The 19451-nt window shown below is 47.1% G+C and overlaps 1 protein-coding gene across 1 annotated transcript in view; it reads left to right on the top strand.

Annotated features, from left to right (window-relative positions):
* Nucleotides 1-3091: 3091 nt before the first annotated feature.
* The window catches only part of LOC144755773 (long-chain fatty acid transport protein 2-like), a 599753-nt gene continuing 583393 nt past the window's right edge, over nt 3092-19451 (top strand). Inside the window, exon 1 of the mRNA XM_078644997.1 lies at nt 3092-3683. Within this exon, the coding sequence (XP_078501123.1) occupies nt 3209-3683 (475 nt within the window). The 5' untranslated portion in view covers nt 3092-3208. The remainder of the gene's footprint in view (nt 3684-19451) is intronic.

Here is a 19451-nt window from a genome sequence, read left to right as displayed (position 1 = left end):
AAAGGCCTGTGTTAACTACCCTTCACCATCTGCAAAGAGAGAGTACTCCTAATAGAAATGAGGGGTGGGGGGCAGCATTCAAAGCAGATCAGTGTGCATAAACACGAAAATGTTTTTACTTACCACGTACTTGACATTCGACAGCTTATGATATTTGCTATTAAAAAACCATTGAAATTCACTGAAAAAACCATAGGTTATAGACCATATATAGTTAGGAATTAGCATTTACAAAACCTTGAAAATTCACTGAAAAAACCATAGGTTAGAGACCATATAAAGTTAGCTGGACATTTTATTGACATAAAACCAATGAAATTCCATATATAGTTAGTTGAACTAACTATATATCGCGCACCCGCAATCCACTGCTGATGATGTCACATATTACATCATTCATGACATGGTCAGTGACATCACTGATGACATCACTGATGACATCTCAAATGACATCACTGATGACATCACTGATGACATCTCATTTGACATCAATGACCACATCACTGATGATATCATTCATCTGACAATACAATGCATCTCCTCACATTTAAATATAACCTCTGTTTCACCCAGTGTTAAATACAGAGTATAATTTTTGAAAACATTGACACACCAATACTAGTTACTACATACGCACTCACTGATTGCTACGTCTACACACACCTTCACTCATTCACCCATACAATCATTCATACATACAATCACTCATCTTTACAACACTATCATATGCACTCATACACCTATACAGACACTCACAGTCTGCCACTCATCCATGGAGTTACTCACACACCTAGTCAGTCCTGTAAAGAATCAATGACACTTCCATTTTCTTGTCTATACAGTTAAACATAGAGCACCTTACATTTTCAAACATATACTAACACATACTTACCTTCTTATACAATCATTGATACAAGTACACATTGATCTGCACAGAGTCACACACCTCCCAGCTAGCCACACACACACTCAGTCTCCCATACAAATACTTGGGCAATCAATCAATAACCCATATAGTTACTCATATAGCTACTGATAAACACATGCAGCAGTTTACAGAACAACAGACATAATGATGCACAAATTAAGAGAGTTTAGTCACTAACCCATGCACTCAGTGAGACACATTTAATCACTCACTCATACAGTCAGTCATGCACCTACTAAATCCTTCGTCCAGACACTTACACATCCACTCATTCTTCAATATGTAAGACATATTTAAACTTTACAGAAACAAAAAATCACTGGATGTTGTTATCAGTGATGTCATCAGTGATGTCATTTGAGATGTCATCAGTGATGTCATCAGTGATGTCACTGACCATGTCATGAATGATGTAATATGTGACATCATCAGCAGTGGATTGCGGGTGCGCGATATATAGTTAGTTCAACTAACTATATATGGAATTTCATTGGTTTTATGTCAATAAAATGTCCAGCTAACTATATATGGTCTCTAACCTATGGTTTTTTCAGTGAATATATATATATATATATATATATATATTTATATTCTCATCAAACAATATTACAATTTATGAACCGAAATATTGAAAGTAATGTGAATAATCAATTACAGAATGTAAAATGTTTTGGCTATTTCTAAAAGATAAATTCAAAATTTCTAAAAAGAGTTTGAACCAGATGTTCAAAGCATTTTTACAGTCTTAAACACTTAGATTTGGAGTTTGTGGCTACAAACATACTTTTTAAAATTGACGAATCAAATTTTCGAATTAGAAAACTTTTATTGACTTCTAAAGAGGGATTGTAACCCCATACGGATTTGGGATTTGGTAGGTTTGTGGGATAGGTTGTATACTGAACCAGTATGCAAAGTGTCAACATTTTGTGACTGAAATCTGGTCTCAAAACACTTAAAAATTACAGGTTTCCAAGTTGGGGCAGTAGGCAGAGCCTACACTCAAACAATCTTTTTATTAAAAGAGAACTTTTCTTTTTATAAACAGCCCAGTTTCCTTTTCAGGAAAATGGAATGCATTTTTTAAAAAGTGTTTTGTTATCTAAAGGCAATCACAGACCAAATTGACCACCATCCTTGTGATGACTTCCACTAGGAGTGAGTCACAATTTGTGTGCTACCTTATTTTTATAGATGAGGTAGGTTGAATTACGACCTACTTCGAATCTGAATTTTACAAACCAACCCTTAGGTACATTGGTTGAGCCATACAATTATTTACTGATCGCAAAAATATTAGTCAACAATTGGTGTTTACTGTTCTTTCTCTTGCAGCAATGTTAGAGGATTTTGTAAAGTGAACTAGCTGACAATCTTGCTGGGATACATGGAGTGTGAAAGGAAAGGCTGACAGTAGTTTTTCTAACATGCAACAAAACGTAAAAACCTGTAAATGAACTGGACAAATAATTCTAAATATATCAGTTAGGAAGGCACAAATGAAGCACTTTTTTAAAAATTGTGACGTGATGAAGACAACTATTTTCATAAGATCAAAGCAAATCATGACACTTTACTTGGTGATATGCAAATGATAAATATTTGCTGAAACAAGATTTCACCCATCAAAGTTTGTGTGTTGTATAGTGTCATTAGAAAACCTGTATGTCAGTCTAAATTTTGTGTCGTCATTTAACCAGAAAATGTACTGCCTCTAAATGACAGTGTCTTGCAAGACCATACTTTACTAATAGATTTTCGACAGTGTACTTCAAAAATGCACCGCTGGTTACTACTTGCTACTCCGCTGCTGAATTGAGGTAACTGATTTCCTGTACTTGTCCTTTGTAAAAATGCTTGGATATTTCACACCCCCTATGAACTCAGTGATGTCACATTAATTGTAGCAACCCCACTTCCAAAAATCTTCTAGCATCACTATCTTAAAACTATCTCTGTCCATCACTTGAAGACAGGGCAAACTTCTAGCATATAGAGGGCAATTACCAGGAGGCCAGAGGCCTTTGCATATCTACGTGAGTTAGTCTTGCACAATGCATGACAGGACGTATGACCTCTCGTGAATGACGCAATGGAGGTTATACCACCGAGCTTAAACTTTTACATTGTAAAAGGAGGGAAGGGCTTGCTGCTCCTCCCTTCAGTGTGAGGCCAGGCCCACCTTGTGTAGAACAGGCCTTGCCTCTTCCCTGCAGCACCCTGGTCTGTACTGAGTCCAGGCTGGGATCTAGCACTAGTCTTGAGACTCTTGACAGAAGGATGCTGGCACTTTACACCGCTGCGGCCGGGTTGCTCCTCCTGCCTCTGCTCTTCAGTCACTTATTTCCTTACTGGTGGCAAGATGTCTCCTTCATCCTGAGCTCCGCTGGTTCCTATATAAAGTTCCAGAGCAAGGTCAAACGCAACCCAAACTACACATTTCTGGACGCCTTCAAGGAGCACGTGCAGCGGATCCCGGACAAGCCCTTTCTGGTATTTGGCGATGAGGTGTACACGTACGCTCAGATGGACAGACTCAGCAACCGGGCAGCCCGGGCTCTGCTGGAGCACAGCAGCCTGCGCCCTGGAGGCTGCGCAGCCATCTTCATGGAGAATTGTCCCGCTTACGTTTGGACTTGGCTGGCGCTGTCTAAGATCGGTTGCTGCATGGCTTGTCTCAATTACAACATTCGGTTGAAATCCCTTCTGCACTGCTTTACCTGCAGCGGGGCCAGCGTGCTCATTGCATCTACAGGTGAGTGGACTTTCACTTTCATTATAGACTTTACACTTTCGCCAGTCAATTTCAGTAGGGTTTAGTGATATCTGGCGTTCAGAAGGGTGCTGCTCGATTTTACGCTTCGTCATACAGTCGAGGATTGGCGCTGTGTCACGAGGAGGAACTGAATGTTCGTTGTGCTGTATGAATGAATATCACCCGGAAGGGACACCGTGTTCCAGTTTTCGGACAAACCAATCCATTTTTGCACTGAAGTCCTTTTTGTACAATGCAAAGTATACAAAACTGCAATTTTACGGTTGTGAGACGCGAGCTCTAGACTGGAAAATGCTGTTGAGACTATCTGGTATCCCTTTTCGATGAGACTTAAGTGTTCATTACTCAAATAAAATCTCCAAATGCACGGGGGGATAATGAAGGGTGAATTTAAGGGAAGCAATGACTGAACATTCCTAAAGGGCTAATGGGCATGTACTAAGCACACATCATAAGTTAAAAAAACAAAAAGCCCTTTGTCAGCTGCAACCACTATTCTTGTATTTCACATCTATTGGGGTTTGAAGTAATGTACTTTGATCACTAATTACTAATCTCTGTAACTAGGCACACCGTAGTTTAAAAACGGCATGATAAGCCGACCTTGGCACGCGCCAGTTTATAAAACCCGCTGCTAAATGGCTGTACTCAGGGCTTTATGTGGGATGAAAAAACAGGGGGTGGGGGGTTCTCAAAGGGCCATAGCTGATGTGATTAAGAGCATGACTTAGACACGAAAGCTGTCCTTGAGACGCTGAAAACACCTCTCTGAGGTTCTAACTTTAATCTTTACAACTCAATGTCGTAAACAGTGCCTCGCCAAACACCACAAGAGCTCTGTGAGAAACACAATGGCCCACATGCATCAATCTAGGATTTTGCATTTCTTAAATAGCGAAAAATAAGGAATCGCTATTTAGGAAATGCAAAATGCTATGCATCAAGAAATCCTAAAAGTTTTTAGGATTTCTTAATTTTCGGAAATTGCGATTCCTTAATTGCGAAGTGCAATTAAGGAATGGCATTACATTGATTCCTATGGGTCTAGAGGCCCATAGGAATCAATGTAGTCAATTGGAAGGCAGTCTCAAATTGCGAGTGGCACTTTGAACATTTCATGGGTGCAGGGGGGGGTCCAAAGGACCCCCCCCTGCACCCCTGAAATGTACATTTCAGTACAAGTTACATACACACATGTCCTAAGGACATGTGTGTCTGTAACTGGACAGTTTAAAAAATTCATTTTCAAGCATTTTTAAACAATTTCGCAAATTACCACGAGGTTGAACCTCGTGGTAATTTGCACTTCCAATTTGAATTTTCGCAATTTTTTATTAAATGATGCATTGCTTTTAAGGAATTGCAAATTTGCAATTCCTTAAAAGCAATCGCATTTTTGGAATTCGGTAAAAATAACGAATTACTCAAAAAAGCTTGATGCATCCCAAACACATATTTAGGAAGTGTAAACGGCCGAATTTACCGATTCGCACCGTTTGCACTTCCTAAATACGTTGATGCATGTGGCCCAATGTCCCCCTCCTTCCCACGCTAACAGCTGCATAGTGCCAATATCGGCAACACTCCTCCGTTCTCATACAGCAACATACATAAATAAACCACACAACACCTTCTTAGTGGAGAAATTTGCTGCAGGTTTATTTGCATAACCAATATGCCAACATGGTGGGTTATCTTACGGGCGATCCCAGGGCAGGCCAGCCCCTATGCCGCCTGCCTGCCTGATGAGCCAAATTGCACCATGGCCGTCGCCAATCAGTGATTACTAATCATTGGGAGGGGCCACCGCTCTCATCCGTGGACCGCCAGTCCACTCCTTTCCTCATGCCCCCAAAAGGTAGGCGGAGCGTTCCAGGGAGCCACCGGTTGCTCAGACCCACAACCGCCTGTAGGACTAACAGGGCGCGTAGTTCTTCCAGGGGACATGCTGAGACATCCCTGGGTATCCTTGGCTTAGCACCCTTGTTGTGCTGCTGCAGTATAGTACCCTTCTGTACCTTGCAGACTCTGGATCACCCTGTAACTCCTCCACAGCTCTGGGGGTGGCCACCGTCACAACCAGGGCCCCCCACCAATGCCGATATTCCTATTTACCTCTTGTTGCTTCCAAGGCCTCCCCAAGGTCCAGCAAAAATAAGTCCATGCCTACCCTTGAGAGGTGAACCCCATCCGCCTCCCAGCATCCAGTAGACTTGGCATGAAGTAAGAATTTGAATAGGAGAAGCACACCTGTTTTTACCGGGCCCCGGAGGAAGAGCCTCATAGGGCTCGAAATGCATCGGGCATCTTAAATGTTAATTGTTTCATGTGAAAGTGATGTGTAACGTTATGAACGCTGTTTTGTTCTGAGCTTAAAAAGAACTGTTATGTCCTAAAAACAAACAATGTTATGTTCTATGTGTATAACTGAGATGTTATGTTAACACAAATTGAAATTTGATAATGTTTAAAAATTTGAAAAATTTGGAAATAAACTCAATAGAGTTTGCAACTGTGCACATTGGTCGGGTGTTATTCACTCGAGTTAGGTTGGCATGAAGTAAACCATGTCTGATAATGTCAAACCCTCTTTGCTCCGTGAATTTACACATGGCGCTGTTCACTCTCCTACGTGAGATCTCAATGGCGTTTACAGATCGGGCTCCTTGCCAAACTGGGCGAGGTAAAATTTCCGACCACCACAGTTCACATGCCCCCAGCTGAATACTCAACTGGCACATGGTGTCCCTCATGTCTTGGAGCAGTACTCTGCTCCCCAGTGCAGTCAGGTCATTCCCTCCCAGGTGTATGATCAGAATATGAGGTGGAGCGATCCCCCCAAGTCTCTGCTGCAGCTACCTCATCAACTCATTCAGCGCATACCCGGGTAACCTAGCCACGTTATCTTGGTGGCGAAAGAGCCATGCCGCTGCTCTCTGATCTCAGCCCACTGTGCCACTCTAAAGATGCTTGAATGGCCCATTACCCAGACCTTGGTTCCTGATAAATAAAGAGATGTGTTTGAAAACCATATTTATTGTAACGTTTCCACACTAAAAAGTCTACAATTGCACAACAAACCACATCACTGCAACATCACTTGGCAAACCCGGCCAAAACTGTACACCTTTATACACATAAATGCTGGTTGGAACATGGAACCTAAGAGTCCTCTCGCCACAGCCTTCTGTTCAAGGCCTTATATATCATTTATAGCATTGAGACTCCCAGAGCCCCACATCTCTACTTCGCACTGGCGGCATCCCTGATAGGAAGGCTGTGGTTGCCGCCCCAATCCTGAAGGAGTGGCTACTGAATCTCTTGCCCACCCCTGTCTGTCCTGACAATTTTAAGCACGCCTGCATAATGTGTTCTACTTGAAACTTTGTAACCTGAGACCTGTCCTCGTGCACAAGGAAATACCCCGCACTCCCAGGGCAGAGGGCCAAATAAGCCTGTACCAAGAGCTTAGGACAATACCTAGCATCCCCCAGCCTTTGTAACAGGACCACTCTCCCTGCCCCTGCCTGATCAGTTTTAGACTACCTCACCGCTATCCTGAGGCATGACGTGCTAATGGTCATGTCCTTGATATTCAAAGTCACCCCCGAGGTGTCCTGCTAAGATCGCGCCACTAGATCCCCAATCCTAAAGGCCCCGAAAAAGACCAGCGCAAAACTAGCCGAGAATAGGGTTGCCTCATACCCCAAGCTGGTGGCCCTGGGCATGCTCTCCAGCATCCCTTGCAGGATCGTGTAACTGATGGGGGACCTATTGTCCGGGGATCGAGGTTCACTCCTTGCCCAGCCCTTAAGTGCAGCCCTGATTACAAAGGATGTGGTAGGGTCATCCTGTCCTCTCAACCTGGCGTGAAGACTGATGGCCGACAATGGCCCAAGATCCAAGGGTGGGATTTCCCACCATCCTTGGCCCACAGGATTTACTTTTGCACTCTGAGATAGAGAGAAGACCCCTCCTCCTCCCACGCTCCCTTAGCCGCACACATTTATTCTACACAAGTCCTGTATCGCTTCACCGTCCTTGGTGCCAGAGACAGCTCACCCAAACCCCTCATCCGCTGTTCCACTTCAGAAAATCCCACAAGTGTGGTGGGAAAGGGGTCATCTCCTCTCTCGCTCTCGGCTTCTCCTCCCGGAAACTGCACCACTGAAAACGAGAGAGAGTGTCAGCAGCCACATTCTGCACCCCTTGAATGTGGCGAGCCCTGCATTCCACATTATTTAACAGGCATGCCCTCACCAGCTCTCTCAACAGGCAAAACACCAGGGGGCAGCTCGCTGAATGTGAGTTGATCGCTTGTACAACCGCTAGGTTGTCTGACCAGAACAGGACTCTCTTCGCTGCCAGCACCCCCGGCCAAAGGTGGAGAGCTTTTACTATGGAGAAGAGTTCCAACACAGTGATCTTGGAAGTGATCTTTTTCTTATGCCAAGAGTTAGGCCACCTCTCAGCACACCACTCACTGTCCGGGATAACCCCGTACCCTTCCCTTCCAGACGCATCGGTGAACAACGTCAACTCTGCGCTCCCGTCACGTTAGGAGTGGAGGTTGTTACAGGCCGCGCCCCACTAACGAAAGCACAGGCGTGTCAGCATCAGGTAGGCGTGGCGAGGCAGGACAGCGGTGGGCGCGCGGGCATGAGCTGCTTGAGAGCCGGAGAGGCGGAGGTGTGCACGGAGAGCCGGGGGACCCGCGGAGGTTGCGATACCCAAGGCCGCTGAGGGTCGGAGGCAGGAAACAGAGGGAACGGAGGTAGAGCAGGCGTTGATCGGTGAGTCAGCCGACGACAACACGCAGTGCGCTCGAGCTCGAGCCAAGCTAAGCCTGTGCTGAGGGTGTGGGGTGCGGGGTGGGGGCTGTGGGTCGCGGGTTGAGAGGCGGGTTGAGAGGCCTGCTGCCTCCCTCCCTGCCTCCCTTCTGTCGTGCCGCCCCAGTTAACCCCCTCCCCTCCACAGCAGTACACTACCGCAAGTTGCCTGCTCCCTCTTATTGCCTCTAGCGCTGCTTAAGCTGGAAGTGCTGCAAGTGCCGCTAATGCTCCTGCTTGGGTGCTGCTTGGGTGCTGCTCTCTCGCGGTCCTCTTGTTGTTCTCTGGTCCTCTTGTTGTTCTCTGGTCCTCCTGCTTTGGTTGCTACCTCGCTCTGTCCGGCTCTCACTGGCTCGCGTGCCGAGCTCTCCCTGTGGGCCTTGCTCGCCAGCCAGCCCTGCTGTCGGGCTGCCGCCCCCAGCCCGGGGGCTGCTCCCCCTGCCCTTCTTACCTTGCATACCACCCAGGCCCGGACCAGCGGTGGCCAGCACCGCTGCCCCCTCTGCCCATCCTGTGAGTCAGCCTGGTCGTGCCACTTAATTGTGCGATTGTTGATTGACTCCGGATAGGGCGTGAGGGGAGCGGTGTGTGGGGGCTACTGCGGTCAGTGCTTTGGGTGGGGGAGGTGTTGCTGAGCGGGGGGGTGCCTTCATACCTAGCACTAGCATTGGTACCCACAGCGGCGCGGGTGGCGGATAAGATACTTCACACTGCTGAACCCTCCAGCTTGCCAAGCGACTTCGCCTACTACCCTGTTAATCAGCCTGCTGGGGACTGGACGACCTAAAAACCAAAAGCTCTATCCCCTGGCAGTGCCCTGTGCCCCGCATTCGGAACCCAGAATTCGAAACTTGGAACTAGGCGCTCCTTTCAACCAGGAACCATGAGATCAGGGAAAGTAAGGAAGGCCGCAGCAGTCCCTAAACGGAGAAGACCCAAACAGCCTGTTTTGGCAGAGGAGCCCCACCCGGACAGTCAAAAAACGCCTAGAACCCCGCAAGTAACAACAAAAGCGGCAAAACCACCATCGACCGATGGTACAGACCGACACAAGGACAGCACCACGGATATGCCAAAAGTCTTAAAATCCTCGACCTTGTTGAATTATTTAAAAAAAGACCAAACAACCAGCACCTCATCCCTTCAGAGGCAGTCCCAACCCTCGGAGGGAAGGCGGCCTGGAGCCCGGTCCGAGCCAGCTGACTTAAGCACACCCTCCCAGCATTCGTCTCCCTCCCAACCTTGGCCTTTTGAAAGCAAAAAGTTGGTCCAACCCCCTGGAGTCTATATCTTTGGATCCTCACCCAGCGCTCAGTCCAGGGATTATGGGGGAGATGTAACTCTTAACCATAACCATAACCTTAACATAAATTGTCAAGCCCAGTCGTTACTGGGTCAGCTGTCTATGCCCTCCGTGGTGGACATAGAAGTATTAGGCCACTAGGTACCCCAGCTGGCGGGCCCACAACCTGCTTTAAGCCCGTGCCTCGACCCTACACAGCCATCGGAACCCCAACAATCACACACCAACCAAAATTTGGTGCTGCCAATGTCTCCCTTAAAGACCTTTTCTAGTCAACTAACCTATGTGCAAATCCACGGCCAAAGCACAAATGAATGCATGAATAATATTCAATCGCCGGTCAACTCGCAAAATATAACAAGCCCAATGGAGCTGACAGCCGTACAACCCTCCAAGCATATTTCACTACTCTCACCTGGAGCTATTATGTTATCACCACAAAAACAGTTAAAAATGTCTGACCCAAGTGAGCAATTTCTAGCAGATTTGTCAATCTTTTTCAAGGATAACAAAAATTCTCCCAATTCAACCCCAAACTCAGCGCTTAATAAAAACCCTCACTACGAAGAGTATGTAGCAAGCAGTGTCTGGCCACAACTTCTTCAGACTTTCGAACATACAGTCACCGCTTTAAATTACCATTCGGAAAAACTGGAGGTCCAAGTTGACCTTTTAAACACCTTAGCACTTTTCACGTCTGGGATCGACAACAAACTCGAAAAATTAAATAACTTAATATTAGGGGCGCAAGCATCCTCGAAGCTTGTTCAATCAGTTTGTTGTTGCTCCCCAATCATTGATTCTCTCTCTTCACTTCCAGAACTTCTATCTAGCATCAGCAAGGAAGTCAAATGCACGAAGGGAGGCAATTCATCCACAATCCTTAGCCAGCACCACCAAAATCAGCCTGCACCACTCCAACACCCTGCAAACTCTAGGTCCACCATAAACGAAGAAACAGAGTTACCGGATGGAAAGGTCCCATGCATAACCCAACACAAAGGGCAGGGGAGTAACGGGCAATCAGAATCCTTACCAACAAGTGTCAAACCGAAGATCGAAAAAGGCGGGGCTTCGTGCGGGAACCCAATCAACCCGGCCCACTTAGCCACAGGGCCGAAGAATAGTCCAGGTTCTTTGAATGGGTCCACACGGGAAGAAGTATCAGTCCCCCCACCACCGCGCAGCAAGAGAGAGCGCAAACGCCTTAGAAAAAATAGAAATAAAACCAGGGCCCCCACCCACACTGCACATCGGCAGTTTTTCCCCATCTTTGAGAAAATGTCAAACAACAGGACCCCAAGTGAGTCGGGTGCCTCGTCACCCCCGACGAATCGTCAAAAAGAAATGACTGGGCCCGCCACCGAACAGGGCATGACGAGTGCCCCTGCTCCAAGCAAACCAGCTATGGAGATAGTAATAGATGAGCCTAGTACAGCCACAGAAACCTTAAGGTTGAAAATCAACGAAACCAACGAGGCTAAGCCAATGAGGCCGATGACAAAACAAGAAAAAAACAATCAACCGCTGGCCCCAACCCCTGCCGGAGTGGATAACGCCACATCACGAATGACCTACAAAAAAACAATTCCCAACGATCATGTGAAGAAGCCTAGTTCTGTACAACAACCATGGAGGACCCCCTATCGGCAGACTGACCAGAAGCACGAAATAGATGCAGGGCAGCAGCCCAATGAAATAATCACGTCTGAGCACGCGACAAAAAACGACACGCCACACTACCAGCTCCTGCTGGCCCCGGAATACAAATCAAAGGGCCGCCAAGATATTCTCAATAGATCAAATATATTAAAACTAGTGGTAGGCATCCCGGGGCTCGAAGGGCTGACCTCGGAGGACATTGATTCCATAGAGTTCCTCCCCCCCAGAGGCACTCAACCTTCCGAGGTAACCTTGGTGTCATTTAAGATGGCCAGATGGGTGGGAGTCTTTCTGGAACACAAGTGCACACTGCGAAATTGGGGTATCAGAGTCTACCCATACTCCACCCCTGGCTATCCCACCTCCTTGCTTCCTCAATCGCCGCCGCTGCAGCAAGGCGCCAGCACTAGACAGGCTGCAAAAGTTAGACCATATTCGATTTTAAAAAACGCATCTGGGCCACCAGTTCATTGTAAGACTTTGCAAACAGAGGTCCACGAGGTTGATCCTAGTCAGGGTTGGTGGTGGCTTCCAGGCATCTTGTCATCCAAAGGCACAGAATGAATCCCAGTGGCAGGGCACCCGCCCACGACAAACAAACCTCTGAGCGCACCAACAAGGCCCTTAGCATTTCCCATCATAGATGAATGTCATGGATATGCTACATTCTCAATGTGCTCCTGGAACATCAGTGGGCGTCACCAAAAAATCGAGAACCAGGAAACTTCATCTTTCCTATGCGAGCACACAGCAATAGCCCTGCAGGAAACCTGGGCAACTGATGGCCACCCTATTATTGGATTTATCGAATTCTGGAACCCAGCCCTTAGGGATAGCCCCTATGGTCACGCAAAAGGTGGACTATCAATCTATATCTCCACCAACCTAAAAGGTACAATTAAACAACTACCCATTAAAGAAGATTGGGTACTAGGGGTCAAAATCGATCGGTGGCGACATCTGCGTTCCCTAATCCTTTTAAATGTGTACATCAATCCAAACCCTCGCACCAAAAAAGTCCATCTGGCCCGCCTAATAGAAATTATGAGCAACTTTGCGGTTGAGCATCCAAACTCTGACTGCATCGCCACGGGGGACTTGAACACCTACCTATTTCAGGGAAAAACAGCAGAAACCGATGAGCACCTTCTTTTCAACATCATAGAGGCCGTAACCCAAACCAGACCACCTAACCAAGCGTACAGTCAACTGGGAGAACTCTGTGTGTCGAGACTCTATAGTGCAGGCTTCCTGGTAATGAATGGCAGGTCCGCAGGCGATACTCCGCCAAATTGGTCTTGGTCAAATGGCAGCAAACATTCCCATCTAGACTATACTATCTGCAACGCTGACCTGCTTTATTACCTAGACACTTTTTGCATCCTCCCTCGCACCGAAAGTGACCACAGGCCCCAGGTCATCTCCCTCAATACAAAGCCAGAGTTTCATAAACCAGCGCCCCTAACTTGCAAGGGAACATACACCGAAATCTAAAGCGACTGAAGTGGAGCGACGACATCAGCCCCGAAATTCTACAAGTGAGTATGGATTTTATAAAAGGCGGCAACAATTTTGACGCCTCACCGACCGTTACATGGACGAGGCTCTGCTCCCATCTGACCAGCAGTTTTTCATCTAAAACGCAGGGGCACAGCCAAACTCAGTCTTGTAAGTTTGAAGTATCCATAAAAACAAAATCGCTTAAAAAGGCAAGAAACAACGCGCTACGGCTACTCGTTAAATCCCCTGGGAATAGCGAGATCCTGAAAACTTATCACAAAACCCAAAAGGCCTTTAGGATGGCGATCACTGAAGATAAGGGGACCCACGAAAATCAATTCTGGTGTAAACTGGTGTGGGAGAGTAAGAGAAAAAACTCAAGGAGATTCTGGACCTTAATCAACAACTCAAATTTGAGTTCCTCGAGCCTGGGATCTGCAAACATTGTAGAAGCAGAATGGGTTAATTACCTCACGGATCACTTCAAGTCTCAAGTCCAACCAGACCCCGCAGGACATGGTCTGTAAGGAGAAACGGGCACGAGTCTCGGCCCCTCAGGGTGCACTCCTACCGCGCCAAAACATCTGTCTGACGAGACTTATCAGGTGACCGAAGACAGGGTCATCATTGCAGTGACAAAGGCCAGAAAAGACGGAGCTCCAGGGCCTAATGGCATCCCACAAAAACTCTTCAAATCGGACACAACCTTTTGGTCCGGACTGTTAACAAACCTTTTTAACTACTCACTGAGAACTGCAACAATCCCAGACTCATGGCGGGGTGCAATAATACACCCCATTTACAAATCCGTTTCGCATGCTGTCCCCAATAATTACAGACTTATAGCCCTCCTGGACATTGAGGCAAAACACTACGCAGGGCTCATCTTGGAGGACCTGAGGCATTGGGTAAAAGATCATAACCGGGTGCCAATGAACCAAACCGGGTTCACTGCCAACTCGGGGACCATGACCAATTTATTAGCGGTGTCTTCCATTGTCGACAAAGCCCTATCTACATCTAGTTTTGTGTTTTGTTGCTTTGTCGACTTCAAAGCCGCCTTTGATAGGGTCCCCAGGGAGGTCCTTTGGGAAAAGCTGAGGAAGTGGGGAATCCCAGACAAATTGTTGAATGCAATCATCGAACTGCACACACGCACCTGGGTTCGAGTAAAGTTAGGGAACGGCACGCATCTCTCGCGAAAAATTTCAACAACCAGAGGCGTTAAGCAGGGATGCGTGCTGGCCCCTCTCCTTTTCAACTTATTCCTGGCCGATCTATCCAGCACCCTGGATGGCGTTAACAGTCACCCGCCAAAGCTAGGGGGTACGGCATTAAGTAATCTCTTATATGCCGATGACCTGGTGCTGTTCAGCCTCACACGGGTGGGGTTGCAAAGGCTCCTTCACACACTGCTGCAATACACGATTAAGAACAAACTAGAAGTAAACATGAAGAAAACCCAGGTAGTTCCGTTTGGGAAGAAGCGATATGTCGGAGGCGGATAGTCATTTAATAACAATGGCCTCGTCACTGGCAAGTCGTATAAGTATCTGGGGGTTCATCTAGACTCTAGGGGCAACCTTAAAAAACAGAGCTACGAGATCGCAGTCAAGGCAACGACGCTCGCGGTGTCATTGTCTAAGCTCTCGAAAAATCTGTCAGGTCCCATTCTGTCACCCCTTCTGGAAGTCTTGAAAGCAAAAACGCCCCCACTCTGTCGTATGGCATAGGGATATTTAAGGGCAAATTGAACACCGTTTTAAATCAGCACACAACCAAAATTTATAAAAAGGTCCTTCGGTTGCCATACTCTGCTTCCCCCCCACAGATTAGACTAGAGATGGGGTTACTGAACTATGATGCCTCCAGTATTGGGGTATTTCTTAACCTTTGCCACAAACTAAGACAATCTAACCCAGGCACACTAGAGTCCCTAGTCTGGCTAGAAATAAGTACGAAAAATCCAGGAGGCTCATTTGGCCGTCTTTTTAAGGACTACATTCAACAAATATCAGCAGACGGTCTCTGGGCCCTTAACCCTAGTAAGTCAGCGTTCAAGCTTGCAATTAAAAAATGTGTAAGAACGCTATCACTTACTAGTGATAAAGCACTGTTTGCAAAACGAAGCCACGCATGGGCAGTTATTAATTCTTATAACCGCCTAACCCCTGCCTCCTACCTCTCCAGCCCTTACTCATTGTATCTAAAACGTAGTTTCACAGCAATTAGAATGGGCAATTGGCGATTTTTGCAAAACCTACCCGCCTGGCGTCGTACGGAGGAAGATACAACATGTAGAGGGTGCGGCGAAGCAGCATAAACGCTACTGCACGTGGTCTGCATCTGTCCAGCATTTGATTTTCAACGTAGGTTTAAGTTGAGGGGGGAATGGAATCGGCTGGGTGTTCGGTCCTGCAGGCAAGCTATCATTGCGGCTTTGAGCCCAGACAACACAGACCTAAACATTAGGCTGGCAAACTTGATCCAGAAGGCATATCGCAATTTTAAACAAAAGTGACCAGCTATAGCTTTCCCCTAACCTTTTTTAAATTAATCAACGTTCTTAAAACAAATAATCTCAAACCATTAGGTAATTAGAGACAAGAACAGCTACATAACTTTTTAGGACCATGGTTTGTTTTATGTAATCACAGATCAGGGGATCAGTTTTAATAATATTTGTAATCAAAAGACCAAGGAAGATGATTATGCATGCTTCTGCTGTGTATTTGACTGTCTGTATTGTTTTTAATACTTGTAAACAACATGAATCGGGTATTTCTCTTTTAAAGATATTTGTTAATATCTAAATAAAGATTATTTTATGTTTACGTTACGACAACTCTGCGCTGTTAGCCCAAGGTGCGCGCCATATGACAAACCCATTAAAGTTGTCCGAAAAGTCTGCCCACATTAGCAGATCCTCTCTCATGCCTCTGCTCAGTTTTACCATGTGGGGCTTCTTTCTGACTGAAGCTGTGGTGCAAAAACCCTCCCTTCGGGAATGACCCTGGCCGCAAAGTTGAGTTTCCTCAGGAGGCTCTGGATGAAAGCCAGCGGGGCCTTGTCCTTCCCCACGGCTAGCCGAATCTGCCATCCCAGGCCCCGAACTTTATCTGCAGGCAGCCTGGATTCCCCTAACATAGCGTCCAGTTTAATCCCTAGGAACGTAAGCACTTGCGCAGGCCCCTCTGTATTCCCCGGTGCTAGGGGGACCCCCACTTGCATTCCTACGTGCCATCCCGTCCAATGAAAAGGAAATCATCCACGTAGGGAAACCCCTTCCACCCCAAAGGTGTCCTGTAATGCCCATTGCAAGAAGGAACTGAATGCCTCAAAGAAAGCACAGGAGACTGCGCACCCCATGAGCATGCATTCGTCAAAAAAGTACCAGCTATCTAGCCTGAAACCCAGCAGGTGTTGGCTGCTCGGGTGCACTGGTAGCAAGCGGAACGCCAATTCATTTTCTGCCTTCGCTAACCAGGCCCCCTTGCCCGCCTTCCTGACTAAGTCCAGAGCCACATCTAGAGTACAGTATGACACTAAGCAACTTCCCTCCTGAAGCCCATCATTGACTGAGTCCCCTTCTGGGTATGATAGGTGATGAATCAGTCTGTAGGCCCCAGGCTCCTTCTTTGGTACCAACCCCAGCGGCAAAACTACAAAGTTGTCTAGTGGGGGCTCCCTGAAGGGCCCTGCTACCCTCCCTAGCTCCAGTTCCTTCTCGACTTTTGCATGCACTACTGATGGAAAGTCCCTGGCTGACTTGAGGTTGTCTGCCTCCCTGCAAGACAGGGGACCCACATAAGGGATCACAAAACCTCCCAGGAACCCTCCTAGCAATAAAGCCCTATCTACATTTTTAGGGTACCGTTTGAGGAGGCGGAGGATATTGTTCAAGTTGATAGGTGACGGCCCTTTGAGTGTGAGTGGAGCCCTTGTGCCGGGGAATGCCAGGGGTTCGCTAAGCTGGGGTGGAATGGTAAGTACAGTTGAGACGCTGCATGTAGTGTCATGTGCTGGAGGGATTGATCTATCTGCTTTTGTCAGTGCTGCCTCAATTGTCCTGTTTACAGTTGGCTGACGGTTTCTTATCCTGTTTGGACTGACATGAGGTCGCGGGATGTCGGCCATTGCATTTGCTGCAAGCATGCTGAAATCTACACTTGATCCCCCATGAGCATGCCCCTGCGTTATAGAGGTTGCATGTTCCAGGAGACACCCTCCTAAACCCCTCTCTGTGGCCCCCCTTCAAGCCCCTCGAAAGGACTGCTTGAAACCCCTCGTGCTTGTCTTGGAGTACTCTGAACCTGGTTGAGCCCCCCTGCACCTTAGGCTGCTTCACTGGGCTCTGCACCTCGCGGGACCCCATATGGTCCATCCACAACTGGACCTTCTTTTTGTCCCACCCCATCTCCAGGCATACTGTCATCTTTTTCTTAAATTTGCGGTCTTAGTTCAACCACCCTTACCCACCCCACTTTTGTGCTTCCATGTGGATCAGTCTTTGATATAGCACCAGCGCCTGCCCTTGCTCCAATAATTTTTCCAAGATGACAGACTGAAAAATGGAGAAGGCTGGGAGCCAGCTGTTTATAGACTTCTCCGGCCATGCCTGGAACCTGACTTTCTTATCCTCATCTTTCCCCCCAACCCTCCGGGCGTCCTGGCCATGTTGGCCAAGCAGGAGCAGTTAAAAATGTCTAGAAATTCACGCCTCCATATGAATTCCTTAACAGCAAGTGGCACCTCCCAGGACATGGAGCTGTGGCCTGACAAGATCGGCGCGTGAGTGACCGGCTTGTGCCCTGATTGCGCTACCAGGGGCTGCACTGCAATGGCATTTGCTGCTGCAACAGGTTGGAGTGATGTGGAAGGAGCAACTAGAGGAGCGATGGGTGCGCCTGAGTGGTGATAGCCACTGCCCCTGCCATCGAAGCTCCCCCCACCTCGAAATGTTGCACTCCACTTGTCCCCGCAGAAGGTGCCGCACCCAGGGGAGTCGAAGTCTGGTCACCCCCTCCCACAGCCGGACTGACGCGGCCAGCAGACCCCCTGGGCCCTAGCCCAAGGAGCCTGGTCAGCAGACTTCTGTGCCTTCCTGTGGCACTAAGGAGGCCGCCCTGTTGGATGGTCCCCTACGTGGCCCCTCCCGGCCGCCTTGGTAATCTCACAAATTTTATAAGGAGTTTGGGTCTTGAGGTCAACCCACCTGCCACGTTGCTTTAAAATTTAAAGGAGACACTCGACCTAATTCCCAACACTCATTTAATGTCAAACTGGTGTTTTGACATGTTCCTATGTATGGTGCACATGGTAACATTGTTTCCACAGTAAAATGTAGTGCCAATGTTCCAGAAAGATAGGTCGATATAAGTAAGTCAGAAAGATAACTCCTCAAACGAAGCCAATCCTGATGCTTTGGAAAATATGTGGAGAAGCACAGAAGCAAACCTTGATGCTTTGGAGAATATGGGGAGCAGCACAGAACACAGACACTGTGATAGTGTGAAAATTAAAAACCCTTGGCCTAATGCCTCACAAAACTACAACCTCACTGTAAAAAATATGCTACCTATTTTAAACTAACCCCACCCCTAAAGGGCCGCAACACCTCCCCGAACCCTCACACCCCCACAAAACATAAACCTGCAATTCTCTACCTCCTTCTGGGCTGCCCTTCAGCAATTAAGACTTTTAACCTTACCTACATTTTTACAAGAACTATTAACCTGTAACTAACTTAACTTCCTAATGAACAATAAAGTTCCTACCTTATCCAGGTGTTAGCTTGTCTACTCGATCCCTTAAGCCTGGATTGCCGGTGTGAAGTGCAAATAAACTTGGCTAAACCATGCCAGCTTGACTGCCTCCCGCTGCACAGAAAAAGTCCAAGACTGACTTTTTCAGCCCCCCTTGACTCTACATTCAAACCTTTAGCTAGGGCATAATGAATCTGTGACAAATAAAGTTCCATTCCATAATAGGACAGGTGAACTCCATAACCCTGAAAAAATTAAACCTTGTCATACTGCAGGTCAGTATACTCAATTCTGCTCACCCCCTTGTGCCTACAGAAAGCCTTCATCTCTCTTTTCACCTTCCTCCTTGCCTTCTCTATTGCTACCAGCTTCAATGTCCCATGCCACTCCCTGTAAGGTAGAAAATGGGCCCACATAATACGGCATCCTGACCACTGTCTCAAAATCTCTACGAGATTGTCAATTATCGCCCTCATCAGAGACACCCCTTTCTCAACAACCAAGTCGTTCCCTCCAAAATGCAGCAATAAAATGTCCAGGCATCGCTCTCTCTACTAACAACCTATTCAAACAGTGAAGCTGTTACTTCCACTGTATTCCCCCTCTACCATGCCAACTGTATTGAACACGGTGGAGGGGAAACACCGAATTAGCCCTGAGTCTGCTCTGCTTCACCTGGTTTTTGGCT

This window comes from Lissotriton helveticus, chromosome 5_1 (genome assembly GCF_964261635.1).
Source record: "Lissotriton helveticus chromosome 5_1, aLisHel1.1, whole genome shotgun sequence".
NCBI classification, from domain to species: Eukaryota; Metazoa; Chordata; class Amphibia; order Caudata; family Salamandridae; genus Lissotriton; species Lissotriton helveticus.
This window is presented reverse-complemented; position numbering and strand designations above follow the sequence as displayed.